Here is a 25845-nt window from a genome sequence, read left to right as displayed (position 1 = left end):
ACTCCAGATTATACAGATAAACTCTGGATCAAGAGGTGGAGTTTATCAAGGTAACTGCTTTGAGGATCTAGTCTCGCATCTAGTTTTGAAGCAGTATCACTACTGACGAGTAGCACAAGCGGCACAGTCGCAAGGAACCGTTCAGTGTGTGCGCTACACATGCTTCCCTTACAATTAGATAATCTGGTAATAAGTACACGCAGCATGGCCACAGCCATTTGTTTAACAACTGAGGAGCTGCATCACAAGGGGAACGCATGCCTCAGTACCATCACCAAACATGATGCTGCAGTGCACCTGTTTCTTGTTCAGGTATTTTGATAACAACAGTCCATTTTTCATCTGTTTCTGGCTATCCTCGTTGACAAGTGCCTCTGAACACTTTCTGTCCTGCTGGGGGTCACCAAAGCATGCTACTCCCCTGTGACGCTGTGAAATAGCAACACTGACCTGTGTCAGCATACAAACCACCACCATTTTCTCATAGTTCAGAGGGATGTTCACATTGCTAGGGCAGATTGCTGTTCCTTTCAGCAAGACCACTGTAAATAAGACTACTTGATTATGCTTTCAAATGTACTTAATGCTATCCTCATTCCTTTTTTTTTTCTCCCTTTCGTGTAATGAGAAAGAAGCTATCCACAGACCTGGGATGTGCATCTACCTTAAACAGAGACAACTGCTGAAGTGCAGCAGGGATCGCATGATGCTAGTTTTGCACAAGATCAATGAAGATGAGTATTTTTGGTGTCTGCTCTGTTTTGATTAATGATCTCAGTGGTTGAAAATTTATTACAGTACGTAAGCATGCATGTGCTTCAGTCTGACCTTTTAACTCCTACTTTTGTTCTTTTTTCCATCATCCCTCTCACTACCTGGACTAATTAGAGTGCTCACAGTGAAAATTGTGATCTAGTTTAGCCCTCAAACATGCGTCTTTTCCTCAGTGAACTGCCTCCTTTGGATGAGTCAAGCTCTGCAGTTCCAGGGGGTTCCTACTTCCCGAGGGTAATTTACCTTAAAATGGTACTAAAAGTTTGGGACCTTTCAGGGCAACCGAAAACATTAGTGAGAGGCTTCCAAAACAGGTATGACAGATTTTGCTCAGTTGCTCAAAATCCAGATAGGCAAACATCCATCAATATTATGTTATAAGTGGAAAATGCAAAGCATTTTTAGAGCTGTTCATCCCTACTCTACCTGCAGAGCAAGGTGATTGCTGACACAGTGCCCAGATATGAAAACTGCAAATGAAAGTCCTCGCATTTTTGCTACTGCTTAGAAAAAATAAACAATACACAACCCAACCTGACAGCTTCACTGAACAAAATATATGAGAACTGTTATTTTGAGGTATATGCCTCCACAGGGGAGAAACTAAAAATTGCATTAACTTTTTTTTTCCCCCAAATATTAAAAATGGAAAATATGTCTTTTCACAGCCACAGAAAGTGGTTTTAAACTTGTTTTTATGTGGCATCAGCCTCTCTGAAAGATGTCTGTAGATATATACCCTATTAATCGGAAATTTAGTGCTCATCTGTGAAAAGGGATAAGCAAATATGTTTTGATTCATCTACACTGAAGCTGAGGAGCCAATTGCTTTTACTTCCAGTAATGGCATTCCTATGACTATATATATATATATATATATACATGCATACACTCAATAAATAAATAGAGGCAAAACCCTGCAGGTCAGTTCACTGACAGGTGTGGAGACAGAGCCTGTTTTACAAAACTATAATTTACCATATGTGCAGGAAAACAGCTACATAGCAATATGAATTGCTGCCTATCAGAAGCAGCAAGCATCCACAGAACAGAAATCCTCAAGAGCAGACAAATGATACTTCACATCTATCTTAAAATAATTTGTTCTTCTCAAGCAGATGTGCATTACATGAGGTCAAGAATCGAGAGCATTTTTCACCTACCCACGTCTCCCTTCGGTGGGGCTGACCAATGGACCATACATCCCCAGGGCTACGTGATGAGCACACTGCAGTGCCTCGCAACTCCAGGGTTTGCACCTACCCATGTTGAAATAACGAATAAACACCTTTTCCCTGACACCTGCGGCCACCACGAGGTCAGCAGGACCCTGCATTTCAGAAGACAAGACCACCTCCAGCTCTGGCTCCCAAGCAGAGACCAGGGCTGCTGCGACCAAGGCACACCAAGGTTCTTCTGCTTCGCCCCAGGTGTAAAACCAACCAAAACAGGCGGCCCTACAGGCTCAGTGCCCACATGCAGCTGTTTCACCTCAACCAGCCCTTCCAGTTCTATGTGCTGCTAGTGAGACATACACCCACCCTTCCTTCCACACGTTCACATACCTTAAACTTTTTACTCGGCCAACACTTGCGCTCATTCAGCCAAATTTCCCACTGGTCCAGGATGAAATACAGAGATACGTAAGTGAAGTTAATTAAAGTTACCTGGATTTATTAGTTACCGTAACAAAAGACTGCATAAAAAGGAAAATGGAAGTTACCTATTTAATATTTATAGCAAAGTGCTATTACCAATGGTAAATGTACCTACAGAAAGTTAACATTACACAACTGTATTTCTGCCTCGGGATCAGCTTTGCAGGAGTAAGCAGTGAGGAGAAGGAGATCTATCAGCGGCTGAGCATAACAGAATGAATTCCAGCACTCTTTGCATAAGCACACTAAACACACATGGAGGGAGCACTAGTTATAAATTGCTTATGCTTTCTAATACTTGTAATATTCTGAGCCCTTCTGACACAAATGTCTTGGGTTTGATTTCACCATAGTCCTGTGCTGACTGTACCAGGAGCCTTTCAGTCAGTTTTCCACTGGAGGAGACAGCAACACACATCCTGAAATCCCTTGTTTATTTACACAGTAACTCCTCTCCTGAAAACCGAGAGGCTCAGCAGACAACAGTCCAAAACCAAAGGAAACAGTATCGCTGCTACTCACAACCTTCCTTGTCAGAAACTATTCAAGATACTCAGTCAAACCAAACCAAACCAAACCAAAAGCCAAGTTTGCTAGAAACAAGGATGAGACAGCCTGCAAAAATGCATGACCTGGCAATGCTACTCTGAGCAACACACTCCATGCCAGGCCTTCCCCAGAGGTACATGAACTTTGCACAATTAAATCCACTCTATTAAAAATCATTTTAGAAATATCCATGTGGAGAAAAAAAAAAACACGCTCCTTTTCTTCTTTTAAACATCATAATAGATACTCTCTCTGTTGGGCTGCATGTGTATGCACATGCTACGTAAGTATGCACATGTATGTATAGAATCACAGAATGGTTTGGGTTGGAAGGGACCTTAAAGCCCACCCAGTTCCACGCCCCTGCCATGTGCAGGGACACCTCCCACCAGACCAGGCTGCCCAAAGCCTCATCCAGCCTGGCCTTGAGCACCTCCAGGGATGGGGCATCCACAGCTTCTCTGGGCAGCCTGTGCCAGTGCCTCACCGCCCTCGGAGTGAAGAATTTCCTCCTAACATCTCATCTAAATCTCCCCTCTTTTAGTTAAAAGCCATTACCCCTTGTCCTATCACTCCACCCCTTGGCACAGAGTCCCTCCCCAGCTTTCCTGCAGGCCCCTTTAGGTACAGGAAGGCCGCTGTAAGGTCTCCCCAGAGCCTTCTCTTCTCCAGGCTGAACAACCCCAACTCCCTCAGCCTGTCTTCGTAGGAGAGGTGCTCCAGCCCCTTGATTATAATAATAATTTATTTCTATGTTCATTGAGTCAGAAGAGTTCACACTTCTAAAAGTAAATTCTTGACTTCTCTCCACTCGATGCCAGCATCCATGCTGCAGGTAAGCAGTTCTGCAATGCCCCTACCACAGCAAACTGACGTAAAGACCCTCCACACCACAAGCGAGAAGCAGAGTGCAAATGCAGTGCTACAACCCGGCTGGAGGCAGGGAGAGCACCTCGAGGAAGGAGCAAGCTCCATGCTCCTGAAGCCCCTGGGCCAGCTGCCAGCGGGAGGCAGGCGCTCACCATGCACGGATGCGGCACCGGTGCTTCGACTCTCTGCGTGTCAGCTGCCAGCCCATGCAAAGAAGGTGGAGGTCGCAGACATCTTCACGTGTTGACCACCGCCTCTGTTTCAATAAAATTCAGTTTCTTTTACAATAAAGAGTGGATCAAAATTTCAAAGGCGGTCTTGCCAATGAAATTGTGACGAGGGGCTTGGCTGGCCATGGTGTTGTTTAACAAGCTGCTAGTTTGTCAGCACAGTTCTTATTGCCACTCTAAAAGCACAGAGGATAAAACCCACAAACAGAAGGAAATCTTCTCACTTCCTTTCTGATCAGCTACATTTGTCCCCATCAGACTACTGGAAGTTGTACCATTCATTCACAGTTGGGAGGCTAATTGGCCCAAGGGGGAAAAAAAAATCCCTCCTATCAAATATTTCCAGCCTATTTAAAGTAAAATTTTGCTGGAATTAATTCGAAGTATTAATGCTGGTTGTTATACACTTGTCCCCAAATATCCATTTTTGATGACACTATAGTGACAGTTTGGGGATCTCAAAAACAATGTTGTTAACATATTGGCTTACTCAACTACACAAAAATTATAACACCCTCAAAGAAGAAGTGCCAGCAGTGTTTCCATTTCATACACAAAAGGTTGTAAACTGACTGGCACATATTTCACTGGACTATTTAAATATACAGGTATGTATTTTTGCCTATACCTAGCCATTCCAAACACAAGACAAATTTGCACACTTCTTAAAGAAAACCTCTAGCAGGGGAGAAGTTAATGGAGTAATGAATTTGAAGTTGGACTGCAAATCCCACATATCTTCAGCTGGAGTTTTAGATAGCCAAACCACTTGGCTTTCTCTGCCTTCACGGAAAGAAAATGGCATTCCCCGTGCTACTGAAAGATGAGAAGACACACCACCCGAGCATAGTTTTGAGAGTTAGTGTGCACCTGGATGCTCTTACATTTGTGGGAAAGAGAAGAAAACTACCAAATTGATGCAACTGTGGAAAAGAGGACTTTCAATGTAATCCTATACTTTTGTGCTTATTTGTTAGTGAAAATGGCTTTCTTCTTTTCCACTACAGGCCATAGGTCTAATTATCACACCAAGGACACTTCAGTTTTCATGTACATAGTTTAAAGATATTCAGCTAATCGCAGGACCTAAAGACTGCATCTTCAGAAAATATATAAATCTATAGACATCTGTGGTATAGTCCTCTGGTTTTCAAGGCTTCTGCCCTTTGAGTTCCTAACACAACTAGATCTGAAGTGTCAGGAAGATTACCTCAACACATTTGCCTGACCTCTTTTAAATCTATTTTCTGTCAAAGTCAGAAAGCTTGTGATACAAACCAACCTGGGTAGGAAGCTTATTAAAGTATTTGCTTTCATCATTTTTCACCCCAAACATATAATTTATTGTATAATCACATTTATTAATAAATAATATGAAATTTTCAGCTGTTTGCCAACTTAATTTTAATTTATTTTGAAGTTTACTTGCAAAAGACTTTCTGTCCAGCACACGTATGTCTGATTTGTATAAGCACACCCCAAAATCTGTAATGTTTCATGTTTTCGAGATCTGCATCACTAAATACATCCTAAATTAATTGCAGTATCAATGGTAAAGTATTAAAGAGATATCAGATACCCTGAACTTTTACTAGTAGACAGTAGCTTCTTTCCGATGCTTTGGACATGCACAGATGCTATCCACCCCATGTGCAAACCTATGTGATCTGACACAGGCAAATTGGGGAGCATAACAGGAACGTGCAGCCACCAACTGTGATACGAGTTACAAGCTCAGCTCCTAGCAAACATTCTACTTGGCCAGGTACAAATACAGATTTTCCTAAGTGACGTACAGAAGTTCTAGCCAGGACACACCTTTTCCCTTCCCCACATCTGTCCCCCAATACATTTGCTACGTATCTTTTAGGTTCCGATAAAATTCTTATAAAGCTACCCTAGTTCAAGTTCAGATGAATGTTTGAGAGCTTGATTCTAAAGACAAAATAGCATTACTTTAACATGAAATCTTACAGTGGAAGAAACCTTATCAGCAATTAAGCTCCAAATAGCTGCAAGCTAAACAAATCTTTTTAGTTGACCACAGCTCAAACCATCAGCATGCCAAAAGCAATCAAGAACCTGCAAAGTCCACAGAGGTAAACTGAAAGACTGGATGACCTAGTTGCCATTCCTACAAACACATCTTGTGAACACTCCTAATGGTTTCCAAGTAGGTGTTCACAAGATAAAGATGCTCAGATATAGAGACGTTTATAGGGATAGATATTTAAGGTTCCAGATATCCAATCAAATACAAACAAAATTGTTTCTGTCAAATATTATTGTGTTCATGACATTTAAAATTGCCAGAACACTATTTTTTAAAAAAAACTTACTGAAACTAAAGTTCATTTTAGAATTCAGAGCAGATATCTATCAATTTTCACCTTGCATAAATTCAGTTTGTTTCCACCACACTTTGAAATGAAGAGTCTGGAGGAGGGACAACTCCAAAACATCCCCACTATATTCTTGATTTTTTAAAGGTTAGGTCTATCCAGTACTCACAGTACTGAATAATAATACTGAAGAGTACTAGCTATTCTTGTCTAGCTAGTATCATGAGCATAACATAATGAACAATAAGCCAAAGGTCAGGATATTTCCTATTAAAAAGATACCTTCATCAAGAAATATGTATGGAAGCCTGTTTTGTACTCCACTGCTACATTGTCTAACTCATTGTCATGAGGAAATTGCATAATTGCCTCCAACTTTTATATAAATTCCACTTCTGCTACCACTGTGTTTTAATACAATAATGGGACTTTAAGCAGTGGAAAAAGCTAGGAGAATTCAATTAACAATTTTTATAACTAAAAATTCCCAATCCCTACTCAATCAAGAATGCTTGTCTTTCTACTGATGGCCTTCAGCCTGCTCAATGTCGCATGCATATTTCAGTGCATGATTTCAGTACTGCTGTAAAATGACACATACATCAGAATCAAAGCTGCACGTTGATATAACAGGCACTGTGGTGCTAATTGAGTTTCATCATATATTGCGTTTTAATTTTCTGCTGAGCAAGGACTAACTTTTTTCCCCCTCTAAATGTACTATCACTGTACAGCAGTTTCTCTCTCTTTCTGCATAACAATGTCATGCTTTTCCATGTGTGAACTTTTTTTCCTCCTTATTTTGGTCCAAATCCCACCCTTATGCAGAAAAGCATGACCGAGTTTAAGGGTGGCCAAAGTACAGTTCTTAACTGCAAGCAGCTCTCCAGGCACTTTGAGTAAGATCTTGCACTGAAGTGACACAACATGACCAAAAGCTGGACAGCTTGGCAATGCGAATCCCCTTGCAACAAGGAAATATGAGCCAGAAGAGGTGCCCAAGGCCCGTATTATCTTATTTGCTTCAGGATCTGATGTATTCTCAGCCCTCAGTGGAGCTGATGGCCTCCAGAGAGCTACTATTGTCTCCTTGTGAGATGCTCCTCAACCTCCCCCAGCTTATACCAAAGCGAGGCACAAGGGTTGTCTATGCTCGCTCTATTAATTTTAATACCTCAGGCTTTGTACATTTTCTATTTTACTTACAAGAGAATATTGAAAGGATATTGACAGAATATTGCTTCCAAAATGACAGATTTTTTGCTAGTCACAGCAATGTTCCCATCTGTGATTTTAAAACTAACCAGTAAGAAAGCGTGATAACTATGTTGCCACCCAAAATATTTTGGTTTTAACTGCACAGTAATGTTCAGCATGATTCTAGATGTTCTTACGATACTCAGAATTCATGGCACATGGCTATCAGATGTTGCGTGCGAGAGAGAATCTCTAATACTTACAGCCAATCATCATCATAGCAACAGCAAAGATCTTCTCCCCATCTGTAGTTGGAGCGATGTTACCAAAACCAACACTGGTGAGGCTGGTCATCGTAAAATACAGTGAGGAGATGTAGACAGAGTCCTTGCTTGGACCGCCTTCCCATTTTCCAAAGCCTGATGTGTTAAAGCGGTAAGGTGTTCCTATCGACATTCCCAGCTGATAGAGCCAGCTCTCAGTTCGGATCGTGTTTGTATCCTCATCAATAACTTCATAGTCTCCTATGCTGTACCAAATGCAGGCCAGCCAGTGTGCCGCAAGACCAAACACGCACACCAGCAGAACCAAGACTGCTGCTCCATATTCAATGTAGTGGTCCAATTTCCGAGCTACACGACCAAGTCGAAGTAGTCTGACCACTTTAAGTGAACTGAAGAGGCTACTGATGCCCTAGAAGGATAAAGCACAGTGGCCATTAGAATCAAATATTAAAGCAACAATATTCATAACTGCAGTTTGCAAAGACACAAGGTGATCTATCACAAGTAGGTATCCATCAGACAAAAAGATTGTGAAACACGAACAGCTTAATGACCCTTTTAAGGGATGGATACGTGCCTTCTTGTCTTCATGCACTAACATTTTGTGGGTTGCTCTCTGACCTCCCTTCTCAGATGCTTTGAATAGGTCTACAAATACCTTTGTAAAGGCTCCAAACCGTAGCTTATTTATTGCGTGCCCAGTTGTGCAAGTGAACTGTCCCTGAGTATCCTGATGCTACTTTAGGCTGACTGAAAATACATATGGAAGTCACCAACCATTAAATTATACAAATCTAATGTTTGAGAGAAACATAATAAGACACCTACTGAATTCATTCCAGCATCTGGATTCATTAACCTCTTATAGCTATTTCTGACTTTCCCATCAACTCTCTTTATGATCCAGGGCAGTGCGTGTGCTCTCATTTCTCTGATATAACACAGTTTGCAGTATTTAGCTCAGACATCAGCAAGATAAATAAGGGCGGCCAAAAAATGCTGGAAGTACCTGGTGATTTGTAATTTTTCAGTGTAAGTGCATTTCCTATGACTTTACTTTCATGTAAGCATTCACTCACTATCAGTCTTACGACATTTCTCAGACGGACTACACAAAGATTAGGTATTTCAAATATCTCACTGTCTAATCCCCCCATTATTTTATTTTTGACAGCTTTGCTATCAATGTAGTATTTCTGTGCTGATACTAATACAGCTCCCATAAAACAGAATTAAGCCAGCATGTAGGATTTTACATTGTTAACTTTCAGACAGATTTGTACTCCCAAGCTCAAGTAGTTAAATAAAAACAAAAATTCAAAGCCATTTCGGAAACCAAAATATCTAAACAGCCTTTCATAAAAACCTTTTGTGTTTTTTTTTTTTTTTTCCTGCCCTCCCTCTCCCCCCCCTTATCAAGATGGTTTTCATACATAGAAGTCTGATTAAAATTTAAGCAGACTGGTTTAATGAGTATTTCTGGAAATGTATAATTGCATGCTTCTGGTCACCAGCTTTTACTGGAAGTTTGTTTATTCCTGCATAAATACAACTGCTTTGGTATCTCAGGCTGGTTCAATGCACTAGAAGAGATGTTTTATTAAATAATTACATAAAGCATATTGACTCATGTTCCCTGGGACTGCAGCAATGTATTTCCTCTTTATTTCATGAATTTGTCATGATTACACTGACTCATTTTCAGAGACAGATATAATTTGTTACCTGGGAACACATTAGCAATTTCCCTCCAGGGGAGGGAACGTAGGTACTTCTGAAGACTCACTATGGAGAGGGAAAGAGGGGGAAAAGACTTAACAACAACAAATTATAAAGTGATAACCATATTTTAGAAACCAGACATGCAAGTCCCTGAGTGATGAGCACGCATAGTCTCTACAGTCTAAATATCTGCATTCTGATACTATCGCACAGCCTTCCAGCCTTTTTCCTCAAGACCAAAACCCATTTCTCCCTCGCTCCTTTACAAACTTTAACTGGAAAACTGTATTGTACCACATTTTGAGAAGTATCCAGTAATGACCTTCCTTAAGCTCTAGTCTCAAAGCCAAACTCTTTAATCACACAGTCTCAGGCAATGGCAAGAAAAAATTATAACCCAGCATTCTAAATACTAGTTTTATTTTTGCCCAAGAATGATGATGCAAAACTTGTTCTATAAATTAAAGTTTATTGCTGGATTAAAAAAAAAAAAAGAAAAAAAAGAAAAAAAAAAGGTTAAAAAAAGTTGTTTGTCATTTAGAGTCCTACCAAATAAAAACAGTGATTCAGGAAGGACTTGGAATTCTTGGAATTTGGTAAATTCTTAATCAAATTAGTTTGAAAATAAGGATTAGAAATACTAGGGGAAAAAAAATCACAGAAAGGGAGATGAAACTAGATAAAAAATATGAATACGATGTTTGAAATTAGATGAAAAAGTTCAAAGCGAGCTACTTTGCTTTCAGAGCTTCAGAACAGATTATTTGGAGATCGCTGTACTCTTATCCTAATTTCCCTTGTGAAATATGCAAAAAGGAATTTTGTAAAACATTTCAAATGTGATAGAACTGTATCACTTGGGAGAAAGGCATTCTACCAAATTCTGATCAGAGGTAGAGAGAATTAAGTTTTTTGTACAAAAAGAACTTGCTTATTTACAGAAAATAAATGCTTGATTTGGTTGCATTCAAAGGATGCATTTAATATTTAAATCAGTCACAATATTTCATGCAACTGCATTGCCACTAAGATTCTAAAAGTTCAGCAAAAGCAAAAAAAGAAATCACAATTTTAATCTCAGCATTAATGGTATTTTCTATTTGATTTCCTCAGGGAAGAAAGGTTTTGTCTATTCTAAATAGATCAATATCAAGATGAAGAAATGCCCAGGGAAGTAATTATTTATACAGTTCTCTTAAAAATTCCTAAGTGACAGAATTTTAAATGGGTATAAACAATGGAAACATAATAGCCTATTTCATAGACTATATAGCAGAAAAAAAAAAAAAATCAGATCCTTCCCCAAGACTTTAAAACAGTATTTTTTGTCACTAAATTTAGCAAGTAATATTTTAATACTCCCAGGAATAGATCTGCTGGATTCAAAACTGGCATTTTTAGATTGCCACTTTCCAAAATAGAACTGTGTTTTTTGATTACTGTCCATTTTAATGCTCCTATCAGTGCAGATTATTTTTATGCTTTTATCATACAGATGGCTCCACGATGTCACACAAAAGAAGAGCCTGAACTCAATTTACTCCCCTTGATGCACATCCCACCCTCTTAGTTCTTGCTCCTGCTACAGCCTTTGAGTTGCAAACTAAGAGATGCTCAGAGCTACTTCTGCCCAAAGGAAACCTTGGTTCATAAAGAGCTAGAAATTGTACCACAGGTCCCAGACTGCCCAGAGAGGCACCCTCAGATGCTCTGCTGTAAAGGATCACCAGAAGGCACTTCTGCGTGTCAGCCTAGGAAAGGACAAGATTAAATAATATCCCACAAAGTCCTACCTGGGCCAGATTTTCACATACACGGTTCCAGCTGTTCATACTCTACCCAACAGATCCCTCCTCATGGGGGTATGTAAAAGCTAAGAAATCTGTTCTGTGGCCAAGGCAGAAAACCAGTACATTTTTAATATATTTTTGTTACAGGGGAAACTAGTGTGCAGCACTAACACAAATAAGGCATCAAATGCTGAATTTCACATAAGCTTATATATCAAATTGTTTGAAATAACCGAATGAAACTAAATACTCTGCAGATGATACCCACATATAGTTGTGGACTGGATTTGACTGGGATAGAGTTAATTTTCTTTAGTATGGTGCTACATTTTGGATTTGTGACAAAAACAGTGTTGATACCAGATAAAAGCTTTAGTAGTTGCTGAACAGCGCTCACACAGCATCAAGCTCTTTTCTACTTCTCCCTCTGCCCCACCAGCAAGGAGGCTGGGTGTGCAAAAGAAGCTGGGAGGGGGCAAAGCCAGGACAGCTGATCCCTGCTGATCAAAGGGATATACCATACCACACCACATGGTGCCATGCTCAGCAAGAAAACTGAAGAGGAATTTTCCAAGGTGGCTGTTGCTCAGGGACATGCTAGGCATTGGTCAGCTCGTAACAAGCAACTGCTTTTTCTATTTTTATTTTTTAATTATTAAATGGTCTTTAACTCAACCCATGAGTTTCTAACTTTTGCCCTTTTCATTCTCTTCCCCCACCCCACTGGAGGGAGCGTGAGCAAGCGACTGAGCGGTACTTAGCTGCCTACTGGGGTTAAACCACAACAAGTTGCTGACATTTATTCAGATATTTAATATGCTGGTAGTTTTACTTTCATTGCTAGTGATGGCTGATGCATGAAAATTGAAGAATCTGTAGCAAGTCCCCTCCAAACCAAAGGGCAAGCTCAAAGCACTGACAGCCAGAAGAAATAACTCTGTGTTCTCTGACTGAGCAAACCTGTCAAAAGTGCTTAAAATAATAAATACAACCACTCCCTCCCCTTTCCTCTCCTCCTATGCAGTCTTTGCAGAATAGAACTACACTTCAAAACCAACAGAAAAACAGATCAGTTTTCCTTAGTACTGGAGGAAAGCATAACCCACATTTTATATTAAAAGAGAATGCTTCAGAAGTTTATCCATGAAATAGCGCCAGAACTAAATTTCCATGCATAACTTGTAAATCTGACTTACTCACTAGATACTGTGCATATTTACACATAGATTTCTTTCTGTATCTCCCTGCTTTCTGCAAGACATGATCTATTGTCAGTGCACCCCATGTCTTGCACTGATATCTCAGATGTAATTTTCTCTCAAAGCACAGGATCCAGGATATCAATGTTTTGTTTTTAGCTTTGCATCAGACAACAGAAGATTTATACCATTACTGGCACATCCATGAAAAGGGTTGAAGAGATGAGACACTGTGATTAATTACTTTGTGAAGGTTTGTGAAAACATAAGGGCTGTAGCAGAGTAACTATTTGTTTCTTGTGTCATTACAGTGCCTATGAACAGCAACAGTGGACACTACAGTACTAGATGCTGTACAAATAAAAAGAAGTTACTGCTGCTCGTTTGCTAAGCAAAATGAAATTCAACCCAAAATTTACTGTGTAATAGAATTGCACCTAGAACAAAAAAATACAGTTTAAAGAACAGCAATAAAAATGACCTACAGGCAAAAAAAAAAAAAAAGTGAAAAATATTCATTTTCCCTTCCAAACAAACAGGACACAGAATGAACAACTTTTGGGAAGAAGTAAATTGCAACTTTCATCCCACCTCCTAGAGTTGTACTAAAGCTAGGACATCAGTAAGATTCAATCTGCATGACAGTATAATATTCACTTTTTAGGCCATTATTTACTTTCTACATATACAGAAAGAAAATGGACTTAACCCAACCATTACAATTTTTTTCTAGGCTCAAAGGAAGTATAATTTATTTCCTACCTATTACCTATTTTTAAAAATAAAAACATTTAGTATTGACACAAATCTGCTCTAGGTTTTCCAGCACTTTCTTCTCACTTACAACAGCTGAAGCTCTGATTTTACCTCAATTAAAGGGAGATGAAGGAGACTAAAAGCTAACCACTAAAGGAATGAAACAGAACAAAAAAATAAATTATTTATCCAGAAAAGCAGACAATGAACCAAATTTATCACTAGCATACGTGAGACATGAGACATGGAAAGCAACACTTTTTTATCAGGTTGTTACTAGGACTTCTCATTTTTGTTATTTGCCTCTTCCGATTTTCTTAATCAGGTTCTGAAAACCTTTCCTACAGACTGCCATATTTAACAGCCAACAGATGAGATAACATTACGCATACAGGTAAAAATCAGTACCTAAACTCTCTGGTTACTGCTGTGGTTCTCAGTACTGAAGAAGTCAGGTCTCTAAATTCAAAATGCTTATTTCAGTCAGACATTTCCCAGCTTGGTTAGATTCCAGGGAGAAACAACAATAATTCATGCATACGAGCACAGGGTGTGGGAAGAGATGAAAAGGTTGATTTTTCATTTATAAATCTACGCCCATCCTTGCCTCACCAGAAAACAGCATATCCAGGAAGCAAGCACTTTTTAAAAGCGCTGACTTTAAGAGGAAGAACATGGATAAAGATAACATATAAGTAATCTAAAGCTTCAAAGTGCTATTCTCCATCCCACTTTCCACACTACCAAATCAAAAATTTACCCCTAACAGACACCTATCTTCTTCCCTCAATGCCTCTGCTTCAAAGAACCAGCCAGTTCCAGAAGCTTTTTACTTACCTCAAATAGGCAAAACACCCAAATAAGATTTAGCGTTACTGGCATCTAGTACCACTCCATCTTAAATTCTAATCCAATCCCTAATATGAAATAGACTATACAGCAACCATTTAGCTACTCAGATAAATACCCTTTGCCATCTCATCTGACTTTCTGCCTCAGATCAATAAAAGCATGCTGAACTGGGGAAAAAATGAAACTGATCCCTATCTCTGAAACATGCTTCCCTTTATGTGTAGCCTAAGCATCACTCGAACAGCAGCTTTTTGAAATAATTCAGAATCTAATAAATTCAATTAGCTCTCCTTCTTGGACAAAGGCTATCACCATAGATTATCACTGAAAATGTAATTCAGTGTTTTAATTCTTTTAGCTTTATATAGATTGAACAGCTTATGTAGACTACTATTCTGTCTTTAACAGCATGATAAATCATGTCGTGCTTTTGAAAGCTAGGAAGTAGCCTTGAAACGTAATCGCACCCTTACTTATCCATGACATAGCAAAAAGACTAATTTGAATGTTAGTAGTGCAGAAGAGCTAACTGGCATCTTAACAGCCACAAGCAGAACCTATACCGAGGAGGTGTATGTGCCTTCACATATAAAACCAACACAGTTTGGAAAACAGGGTTTAGAAGAAAAAGGCAGCCTACCCCTCACGACAGTCGCATAAAGGAGGCACTTCATTAGTAGCACGGAGGATGGCTTTTTAGGAGTTTATCCCTTCCCATCTTCTGTCAGCACATCCAAGAACCACAGTTAACCAACATTTCTGCAATGCCTGGCTCATACTCTGATATATAGCTGCTTTGTTATAGACATTACAAAGAAAAGTAGGTTATGACTGCTTTAGCTCTAATTAGCCACATAAAAAATATTAATTAATTACCAGATTTATCAATAGACTTGCATCCTAAACAGTTACAGTATTGCCTAATAAGACAGGCACAAATAGGAGAGATGAACTATGAAGTTTCAAAGACTTCAAATTACATAGCTGTTTGCAGTTTAGGAGACTTTAAAAATAATATTTTCCAGTTTGCAAAATTCAACCAAAATTCTTTATGGACCCCTGATTATTCAATAAAACTATAAATATCATGATAATTTATTACTTTGCCCTTTATTGCAAAAAAATGGTAAAACAAATCAAGGCAATTTGCATGCTTTTCAGTAGAGCTACTACAGTAATTCCTAGATAGCTAATTTGTATTAGCATGAGAGATTATTTCACTAATAAGGTTTTAAATTAATCTATTGCAAAAGTACTGCCTCACATTTGCCAAAAATCTGACAAGCAACACATTCATTTTTTCCTCTCTTACAACTCACTGTTTACTTTCAAGCTGCATCATGCTCACTTAGCACTAAATAGCTTAATTTTCTTTGATTACTTCTGTATTGTGTTTTTCCTGTGACTTTTTTATCATCATAAATTTTGTTGTTTGAAAGCTCTATGTCATCTTTGCCTAAATGCTAGCTTCTCTCTTTTTCATGCACTTAAGTGAATAGTAGATCACTTTTATTGAATACATCTTTCCTGATGATCTTTCACTATGCATTTATTTCTTCTCTACCTCATGTAATAAGAACCACAGAATGATTTGGGCTGGAAGGGACCTTAAAAACCATTTAATTCCACCCCCACCCTGCCATGGGCAGGGACACCTCCCACCACACCAGGCTGCCCAAAGCCCCATCCAGCCTGGCCTTGAGCACCTCCAGGGATGAGACATCCACAGCTTCTCTGGGCAGCCTGTGCCAGTGCCTCACCGCCCTCTGAATGAATAATTTCTTCCTTATACCTGATCTAAATCTAGCCTCATTTAGTTTAAAGTCATTACTCCTTGTCCTATCACTCCTCCCCAGCTTTCCTGCAGGCCCCCTTTAGGCACAGGAAGGCCGCTGGAAGGTCTCCCCCAGAGCCTTCTCTTCTCCAGGCTGAACAACCCCAACTCCCTCAGCCTGTCTTCGTAGGAGAGGTGCTCCAGCCCCTTGGTCGTCTTCATGGCCCTCCTCTGGACCTGCTCCAACAGGTCCATGTCCATCTTGTGATGAAGGCCCCAGAGCTGAATGCAGGACTCCAGGTGGCATCTCATGATGGGGAGAATCACCTCCCTTGACCTGCTGGCCACACTGCTTTTGATGCAGTTGGCTTTCTGGGATGCAAGCACATAACACCTTCTCATGCTGAGCTTCTCATCAGTCAATGCCCCCAGGTCTTCCTCCTCAGGGCTGCTCTCAATCCATTCTCTGCCCAGCCTGTATTTGTGCTTGGGATTGCCCTTGACCCAGGTGCAGGACCTTGCACTTGGCCTTGCTGAACCTCACGAGGTTCAGTGCAGCCCCATCTCCCAGGCCTGGCCAGGTCCCTCTAGATGGCATCCCTTCCCTCCAGCGTGTCGACCACACCACACAGCTCGGTGTCATCGGCAAACTTGCTGAGGGTGCACTCGGTCACACTGTCCATGTCACCGACACAGGTGTTAAACAGTGCCGGTCCCATTTCATAAGAATAATATATGGTTCTCAGTTTGGTATCAGCCAACAATTGATCAGTGTTTGATTCAAATACATACAGGGAGTTAGTAGTGAAAACTGCTGTTTTGGAGATTTATATGGTATTGACATGACTGGATTCCACTCCTACCATGAAATTTCACAACGGTGTCACATGTAATGTCATTTTTTTTCCAACGTAAATTATATCTTATAGTATTATGGCTGAAAACCACAATATAAAATTGCTCAAGCTGACATTGCAAAAAATACTTCAACTTGCCTTTAGAATTTGAGGACTTAGATTGCATTGTTCTTGGCAAAAATTGTGGAATTTTATTTAAGCCTGTTTTTTATTAAATCAACTGACTGATGTCTGAACACAAAAAGATAACATTATCCCCCAAAGTAGGTGGTATTTCCTTACGTGAGGAATAATACTAATTACTGTAAAGGATCACTGGCAAATGTTATTGTCATTATTCGAATTCAAAAGATATTAATACCATGTTTTAAGAGCTGTGTAAATTTTAGACCAATGTATTCTCTTCTTACTCAAACTATATTACAGCATGATGTATTGTTTTAACAGGAGAAAGACTAAGCCTAGCATTACGTTGACTCATCAATCAATGGAATATTTTCTTGAAGTTCTATGCAGGTCGTGAAAGTAATTTCTATTTAACTGTATAATCAGCTCAACGTATAGAAAAAAAAAAGGAGAAACATTTATAACTTTTCTTTCATTTGGGTACCAATGGAAATTTCTCTGCAGCTACTTGTTTCTTCATTTGTTGGATTCTGCTCACGTCTGAATATGAGATGCTGCACTCTCCTTCAGTACGGCACTTGAGATAAAAAATTTCAGATATTCTCATATTGAGACTCTCAATTCCACGGCCTTGAACAAAGACATTAATGTTTTTTCTTTCTTCTTCCATCTGTAGAATGTGGTTATTCATACCTAAGTTCCTCTTGTATTAATTGCAGTTGTTAATAGTTGTATTGATTAATAGTTCATGAATTCAAAGAATTTTTATGGAAAAAAATATTCTGAACAGTACAAAGAAGAAACTGGAATTTCAATTATATTTTAAAAATGTGAATGGAAAATATAGTAATGTTCCAAATTGTAATAAACCCAAGAATTCTGAAATAGGCTTAAAAACATTCCTTTAAATTTTACATGAGAATTGAGGTAAATTTGCAAAACTAAAAGTTGTTTCAAAATATAGAAAAAATCAGACTTCTTTTTAAATGGGTATTTTCTTGTCAAAAATATTGATCAACTCTAGCTTCATATGTTATAATTAATCTTGCATTATAGGAACACTTTAAAGAAGACAAAAAAGGCTTCACTACTAATCTATCAAGAGCTAAGTGTTGGGACAGTCCCAAAGTTACCCAAAGACACAAAAGTCTCAACACCCTGTCTACACTACTTTTTAGTTCATCAGGTCCAGACCCTGTGTCCACTGCAAATCAATTCAATGTCTCTTTCACAGTCATAATGTCACTCTTAGAAATAAACCAACTTGTCAAGTTAGTTCCTCCATGACATCTTCAGTGGTTTTGGTGATGTTTCTTTTAACACAAAATAACAGGCAGAAAAAACAGTGAATTTTAACCTGCCCCAGTCCGCCTTTACTATGGAGACTGCAACAAAGCCAGGATTATATTTCCTCATGTTTAAAATCATATATGGAAAACACCGACACAGGAAAATTGTAATTCATAGACTTTATCTCATTTTACAGGCACTGCTGACAGTGGGCATCATTTAATCCCTGAAAATTTTTTTGAGTGCGTTCTCTGGAAAAAATCTCACAGCAGCCACAGCCACCCAGTGACTGCAGTCTCATAGTCCCAAGGGAATTACCTTTAGCAAAGTCAGAGTAACACATGGGTACCAACCCAGTCTGGCCACTTGTAACTTCAGCAGCTCAGCCCTGCAGCTGACTTAATCCAACAGCGAAGTAATATGGCACGCAAAACAGGGTGAGAGGCAAGGAAAATTTAAACCAGCAAGAACAAGAGAAAGGGTGTTGGCCCACAAGGGAATATTGCACTCGGCAGAGAATATATAAGATAAGGCCTTTCTGCTTTCAAGACTCCTTGAATGTGGCTTTTTTTTTTCTTCTTTCAATAAGAGGTTATCTTTTTCTCTACAGGCAGTTCACAAAACAGAGATCAGCATGCACTGTCCCAGATCCCCACCTGATGTGCACTACATTATTCTGCTGACGTTGCTGGCAAAGCCCCTCAGGGCCTGTAAGCCAGTCTATGAGCCCTTAACAGAAGAGCAGCAATTTACACCAGTGGAAACTCTGTTCTAATGGCCCTACAATGATTTATACCAGTTAAATGTCAGAACCCACTAGGGAAAACAGAGATGAACAGTCTTGAAAGGATAGCATCAACTTTTTTTTTTTTTCCTTGGGCATGATGGCTAGAATAACTAAAACTAACACTGTTATACTGATTAAGGAGACTGTTGAAGACCCACAGGAAAAATGAAGCACCAACCAGCTCCTCGTTGTTACAATGCAACACGGAGACTAAGAACCTGGAGAAATTCAAACCCCCGTAACAAGAATTTCTCTCAGCGCAGGGAGTCTGCTCAGCTCAGGGGCTCGCATGGCCTCTGGTACAGCCATTCTCCCAAGGGATGTTCTGTAGGTCACATCACCAGTCTCCAGTTATGAAACGTCCCTCCAGCAAAATCATTAGCAGGTTGCCACTATTTGCAAAGGGTGAGAAAATCACCCCCCCCCCTTTTTTTTTTTAATCTTTCAGTCTAAATGTCAGAAACTGATGTATGGCCACTCCTTCCATTGCTTTATCAGTGCCATGGTGAAGTAACATGTGAAAGCCCTGAATCTGCAGCCTGAATGCATTTTATGACAAACAAATACTTAAGGACAGGTCTCACAAGGCTTTTTGCATGCTCTCATTTGTCTTATTTCAGTCTGTAGCTTTATATAAAATGAAAATCTCTCTAGAGAGATAAATATCAAATAACGTCATGTTTATTCCCCTATATCCAACAGTTTTCCTACTTATCCTCAAGTCATAGAGAAAATATTTTAAATTAGATAAACAACCCATGTAGTGTATTTTTATAAGAGCAAAGCCTTTATGTTTTTACTGAGATATTTTCCTGGGTATAATTTCTTTTAACAGCTAGGTTGTCCTTTATAACATGGGCATATTTCAAAGACACTCATAAAAATTAAATATTACAGGCTAAATATTAAATACTAAGCTCTGATGAAATGTGCATGTACATTACAGGTTTAGTATCACATAGAAATATAGACACCTAGCAAGTTGATGATACAGATTTTATAAGACATAGTTAAAAAGTAGACTGCTGTAATCATAAAGATTCTGTTAACAGTTCATTAACTCTCTGAACTAGTTGGGCATGGAACTTTCATGTGACATTTAATTTAGGAATATTTTCTTGGCAACTTGATACAGAAGGAAAATAAGCAGTTATATTAGACTAGTATTGTGGTTTAAGCGTCTGAATGTTAGTTCTTTTGCTGGCTTGTGACTTGTTCCCAAACAAATGTGCAAGAATTAAGGAAAAGCCTAGATTTCCAGTTTTCTCCCTGCTTTTTCCTCTGATTATGTAATTATCAAACAAGCATCAAATGCTTTATCTTCCTCTAAAACAACTGCTGCCAAATAACAGATCAGGGATCACCAGGCACCCTCACAGTACTTTCTGCTGATCTAAGACGTAGTCAGTCACTGCCTGCATCTGCCGCCTGATACATCACTTTAGAAGTAGATGAGAAAAGTGCGTTCTACTTCCCAATTGTTCATGTGAAAAATTGCCATTAGTGAACATACCCTGCTCAGTCATCAGTGAAAGGAAGAGAATCCTGCCCTAAGAAATCGTCTTTACACACCAGTTCAAGCTGTTTATGGTAAGTCTCATGAAGCAGTTTTCCTCAGTGCTGTACACAGGTTCTGCCATCTGCTTCTGCCTGTCCTCCTGAACTCTCAGGATGCAGAAGGAAGGAAAATAAATATGGATTTCTGACACCAAAAACCTCAGCTTCTCTATTCCAGTTAAAGATGGACCCTTCTGGCTAGGACTCATCAGCAAAGCTTTTACATGTGCTGAGGGCAGCTACTAGAGACATAGGTACACTAATCCAACATATTTAACTAAAAGCATCCATTTCTTTCTTCTCCCCTCCCCAGTCCCGAACGTTAAGTTATAATTAGGGGGGTGGAAGTGGAACAAGTATACTGACCTCATCAACATTCTCAAATGCGTTGATGACATCATACGGCAAGCATGAGAGCAGATCGATCACAAACCAGGTCTTCAAGTAATTCATGCGAATCAGCTTTGGGTCAGAGATCACCTCTCCTGCTGGTCCCACAAAGGTGGTATGGAAATTAAGCACAATGTCTACCAAAAAAATGACATCTACAATGCTGTCCACTACTAGCCAGGCCACATTGTTCTGTTTGGTTTTAAAGGAGACATTGTAAGGGACCAAAATAGCGGTGTAGAAGGTTAAAATCAAGATGATCCAGTCCCAGGTAGTCTTGAAAACACAATAATGCAAAATTATATGTGGCGGAGTCTTTGGTGCTTCTTGTTTGTACTGTGGGAGGATTTCAGAGCCCAGCTGCAGTACCTGTAGTGACAAGGATTTCAGGAGAAAAAGGAAACATTAATTTTTTAATGTTATTTTTTACATTTTAGAATTTTGAGCTCAGTTGATAAAAAAGACATGCTCATTAGCCTCTTTTAAAATTAGCAAATGGTCAGGATAAGTATTCTGCTAAACATATCAGCAACCTGTTTCTTCTAATGTCATTAATTGTTTTTGACTATGCCTACTGTGCTGTGCATCCAAGACATACAGAGAACAGACAGCTCCTTCCGCAGTCTAAATAGACGAGACAGATAAATGATGAGAAGGAAGGCAATTGTGAACAGGAATCAATGGCAAAACCAGGAAGAAGACCACAACATCTGACTTCCAGTCCAGCACATGGACATTGTTTTTCAACGCTGGTCATTTAACTCTTCCCTATACTGCATCTGCAATCAAGCCCTGACCTACAACCCATCATGAATGCACAGGCCTTTGTTCCTCTTCTCTGAGCTGCGCAGGACTAAAGTTCATGGATGACATTCATTAGCCTCAATAAACTGAAGTTTCTACTGGATGAGTTACAGGTGAAAACAGAAAAGAAGATGGAGATTAGCTCAAATGAGATGTGTTTCCTCATGTCAAACTCACAGAACCTGGAAGAAACATTTAGAAGCATTTCACATTAATTTACATTGTAGTTCAGAGCAAGAGGAAGCAGATGTGGAAAGTAAGTGGCCACTCTCTCTGGGAAAAGATCAGAGAGCATACCTATAATAGGAGGATGTCTTCTTTTCATGTGCGTATCTCAGCTTTTTTAACGTCAATTATTTCGACACCGATTTTTACCTGCAGGCTTTTCTGAGTACTTTTTTTTTTGTGCGTGTGTGTGAACTGGTAGGCTTTTTTCCAAAAGACTAAGCCAAAAGGGACAAAAAAGAAAACAATCAGCTACAAGAGTCCTATTTGGACAAAACAGCCTCAGATCAGGTTCCCCGCTGCTTTGAACCTCACATAATCACTTACTCTTGTGCACAACAGGGGTCAGACGCTGTCAGATCACAGCCCCTTGCACATGCGTAAATGACTATGGGAGCTGCAAGGCACAAAACAAGCCTGCTGACTTTAAGTCCATTGTGTTCTCCAGAAGAGAAATAGCATGGCCTGCTTAGATAGAACTGCAGATTAGCTTAAGGGCATCAACACTTAAAAAATAAAAACAAAAACAAAACAAAACAAACAACAACTTGTTTGTTTCGCTAAGTTTCTAGAATCACAGCAAAGAGGGGAATGAAACACTTCCCCCTAAGTAGACCCCTTGCAGACAAAACTAGGAGTCGGACATGGCCACTGCAGCATTAAGTGGTCTGCCAGTCCCAAACCTGATTCACTCAGATTCTCCATTCTAGAAACAAACATTGGTTTGTGGTGTGAGGAGCTGAAAGCAAGCACCAGACTGAAGTAGTCTCTTTTCTGCAGGAGGCACTGGCCAGCCAACACAGTCCACAGAAGTTGCTGGTAGTGACTGCAAGAGGCGTATGTTGTGTACTGAGCTGGTATGTGTACTCAGGGCACGTGTTTCCTTCAGGGCTTGTTTGCAGTCCCAGCTACAGATGTTAGAATTTCTTTTCTAGCCCAAGATCAGTATTTCAAACACCTCCTGGCTTCTGGCTTCTATGAGGCTGTGCACAAACGGCAGCTCTAACGTAAGACCCCAATCCTGAAATCCACTGGGCAATATTCACTCACTGAAATAACTGATCAGCAAAACCAAGTACTTTCAATCACATAGTAACATTTTATCACCCTTTAAATATAGGATGAAACATGATTTCTTCTTTTGCTATCAGATGACTCCTAGAGCTTATTTTTTTTGGCCTCACCGATACCATAGGAAAAAGTCAAACATTTTGATAAGGATTCCAATCGGTACAGGAACCTCAACTATGAAACACTGAAAAAATCACTTTGTAAGTCCTTGTCTTCAGATTGGTTGTTACACACACACATTTAAATTCTCAACTAACAATTGTATAATGCATCCCATTTTGGCCATCCCCAACCTCTCTCCACTCCAAGAACTTGTGGAGATTTTACATCCTCCGTACTGAAGTTACTGTAAAATGTACTAATGGATTCCCATATATATGAATAATAGGACCAATGGCAAGAACAGTCTCTCTTTAGCAATAAAGAAGGAGCTTAATTATGGAGTCAGCTATTTTGCTGTAAATCACAAAGAATGCCAGTAAAGCCAGTGGAACTGCATGGATGTAAAACTGAACTGCATGCAGAGAGAAACAGACTTCTCATTTCAAATCATTAGGAAAATAAACAAATCTGCTGCTTCAGTGTTTTAAAATGTCATCACCAAGTAGAAAGCACTCTCCACTAGCTTGTTTGAGATCCAAAAGGCTACAGCACAGGAAAGTAAAAGGATCAATGTCTCCTTCCGTTTTTATTTAGAAAGAAAATGTACTCTAAACTATCTGAATGGCTAGATTTATTAATAAATCTTTTGAACTTCCACTCTACCAGCAGCTATTTAAAATGAACAGGGGGCAATGGCTTTTCCCGGTCTCCAATGGAAGGATGTGCATCAGCAGTGTGCGTGTGGATCTCAAAGGGAAGAGCAAGGGGAGGGCGGGAATCAAGGAATGACACAGACATGATGATCAGCTGCAAGGTGGAGAAAGCCACCTGCAGAAAACCCAGGGTGTCTCCAGCTTTTTGTTCAGGTGGTTGGGGTGACGAATTCTAGCCCTGGCTCCCTTTCACTACATCACTAACACACACATAAAACCACTCCAACATCTTGCTGGAATTGCCAAAGAGATGAATTATCATTTTACTGGCTGAGATGGAAGAAGGGTGCTGGCCCCAGCACACTACCTCTGCCTGCAAAGGCAACTTGCTTAACGGATTAGCAAAGGTCTTGCATCCTCCAGGACTGCCAGCCAAGAGCTTTCAAAGTCACCAAATTATTCTTTTAATTGAAGAAAGGGGAAAATCCCCTCTAATGCAACTTAATTGCCTCAGAGAACAAGTGTGTGTTTTTAGCATTAAATACAACCAGAGAGCTCAGTGCTACACAAAATAATGGAAGAAGCTCCACGGAGCCTAGGGCTAAAACTCTACATCATAGTTATTAGGTTGCCGCACTCAAGCTGGGAGAGCACTTTTCCCCACGTGTCACACCAAGGGCCACACACAGTCTACTTATTCACCATCCTTCCAGACACGCACACCACCACTGGGTCACCTGGAGATTATAAACTATAAACCCCACTCTCTCTGCACCATACAGCAAAGCCAGGTAGATGCAAGAAGTACCTGCTGCCCTACTCCAAACCACTCTCGCTGTACTCCAGCCTCTGGGGAGAATAGTGCCAACCCAAACCACAGTATTTGCTGAAGCAGTCGTGTGTGGTTCCCCACCCACATGAACTAACTAGATTCAAACTGCTTGTAAAGATACTTCCTGAAGAGGTAACGACAGAAATATGAAATTAATTATGAAGAAAATGTAAGCAACTAAACAAACCAACATGCTGAGCCTCCACCCATGTGCAATGACGAAATATTTCATTAATATCGTTTGCTAAATAACTGAAACAGCCCTGGTTTTGGAGGATTTTTTCTCCATTGCACAGTTATGCCACAGTAAAAGAAATGCTTGTTTCAGAAAGTTATTAATGGAAGTATTCCAATTACTTATGATTCATCAGCGACTACAGTCACATTATCTGCATTTATTATTTGCAGTAATGATGCATGATGTTTTAATTGTTCTTTAAAGCCAAAGAATATTACTTCAAAAGCAGAAATAACAAATTTCAACAGTGGTTTCACAAGTGTGTGTTCTTTCTTTCTTTATTAACATAAAACACATTTATCCTAGATTTGTTGAAAAATGGTGAATATATAACCAGTCAGGACTTACAAAAGTGCATCAACAAGTGGTTACGATGATTTATTTTTAAGACCACGTGACTGGGGAAAAAACAATCATTCATTTTCAGCTTAACCTCCCCCTTTTTGTGTTTGCAACTGCATGTTTGCTCTCTCTAATTCTCCCTTGCTTTTGTTCTTACAGGCACCCACACAAATTGCTCCCAAGCCAAGAGCTAGGTGCTAAGTCTCTACTTGAAGTAGATACTAATGGCAGTTATAAGTCCCTGGTAAACAGGGTTTACCAGAAAAAATGGCATAAAATTCTTGATTAGGCAATGCTGCTAAGCACCATTGTAACTTTTCTGCTTTTATTCCTCATAACTATTACATTTTTTTTAAATTATGACACAATCTTTTTTACCCAGAGCTTCCTGGTAATGTACAGAATACATCAGCCAGTACAATGGATGCAGAGGACACACACACTCTACAGTGACCAGGAAAGAATGGTTCCTACAATTAATTCCTTAGTAATAAAGCCACAAAAACATATTAACTACTTTGTACTCTCATTGCAAAATGGACTTTCAGAGATACCTAACACCCCTGCATTAATT

General features: G+C 39.6%; 1 protein-coding gene across 9 annotated transcripts in view; it reads right to left on the bottom strand.

Moving 5' to 3' along the window:
* KCNH1 (potassium voltage-gated channel subfamily H member 1) overlaps nt 1-25845 on the bottom strand; it is a 199470-nt gene that overhangs the window by 126453 nt on the left and 47172 nt on the right. For all 9 annotated transcript variants that reach the window (XR_013948916.1, XM_080586329.1, XM_080586328.1 and 6 more), the window contains 2 exons: nt 20981-21373; nt 7884-8313 (listed from right to left, as the gene is read on the bottom strand). Coding sequence is in view for 8 of the 9 variants with exons in the window: in XM_080586329.1 (XP_080442455.1) it covers nt 7884-8313; nt 20981-21373 (823 nt within the window). In the remaining variant the exon portion in view is untranslated. The remainder of the gene's footprint in view (nt 1-7883; nt 8314-20980; nt 21374-25845) is intronic.

The sequence above is a fragment of the Anser brachyrhynchus genome (genome assembly GCF_964034855.1).
Source record: "Anser brachyrhynchus genome assembly, chromosome: 3".
In the NCBI taxonomy this organism is placed as follows: domain Eukaryota; kingdom Metazoa; phylum Chordata; class Aves; order Anseriformes; family Anatidae; genus Anser; species Anser brachyrhynchus.
Note: the sequence above shows the minus strand (reverse complement) of the source record. Positions and strands in the feature narration are given on the sequence as shown.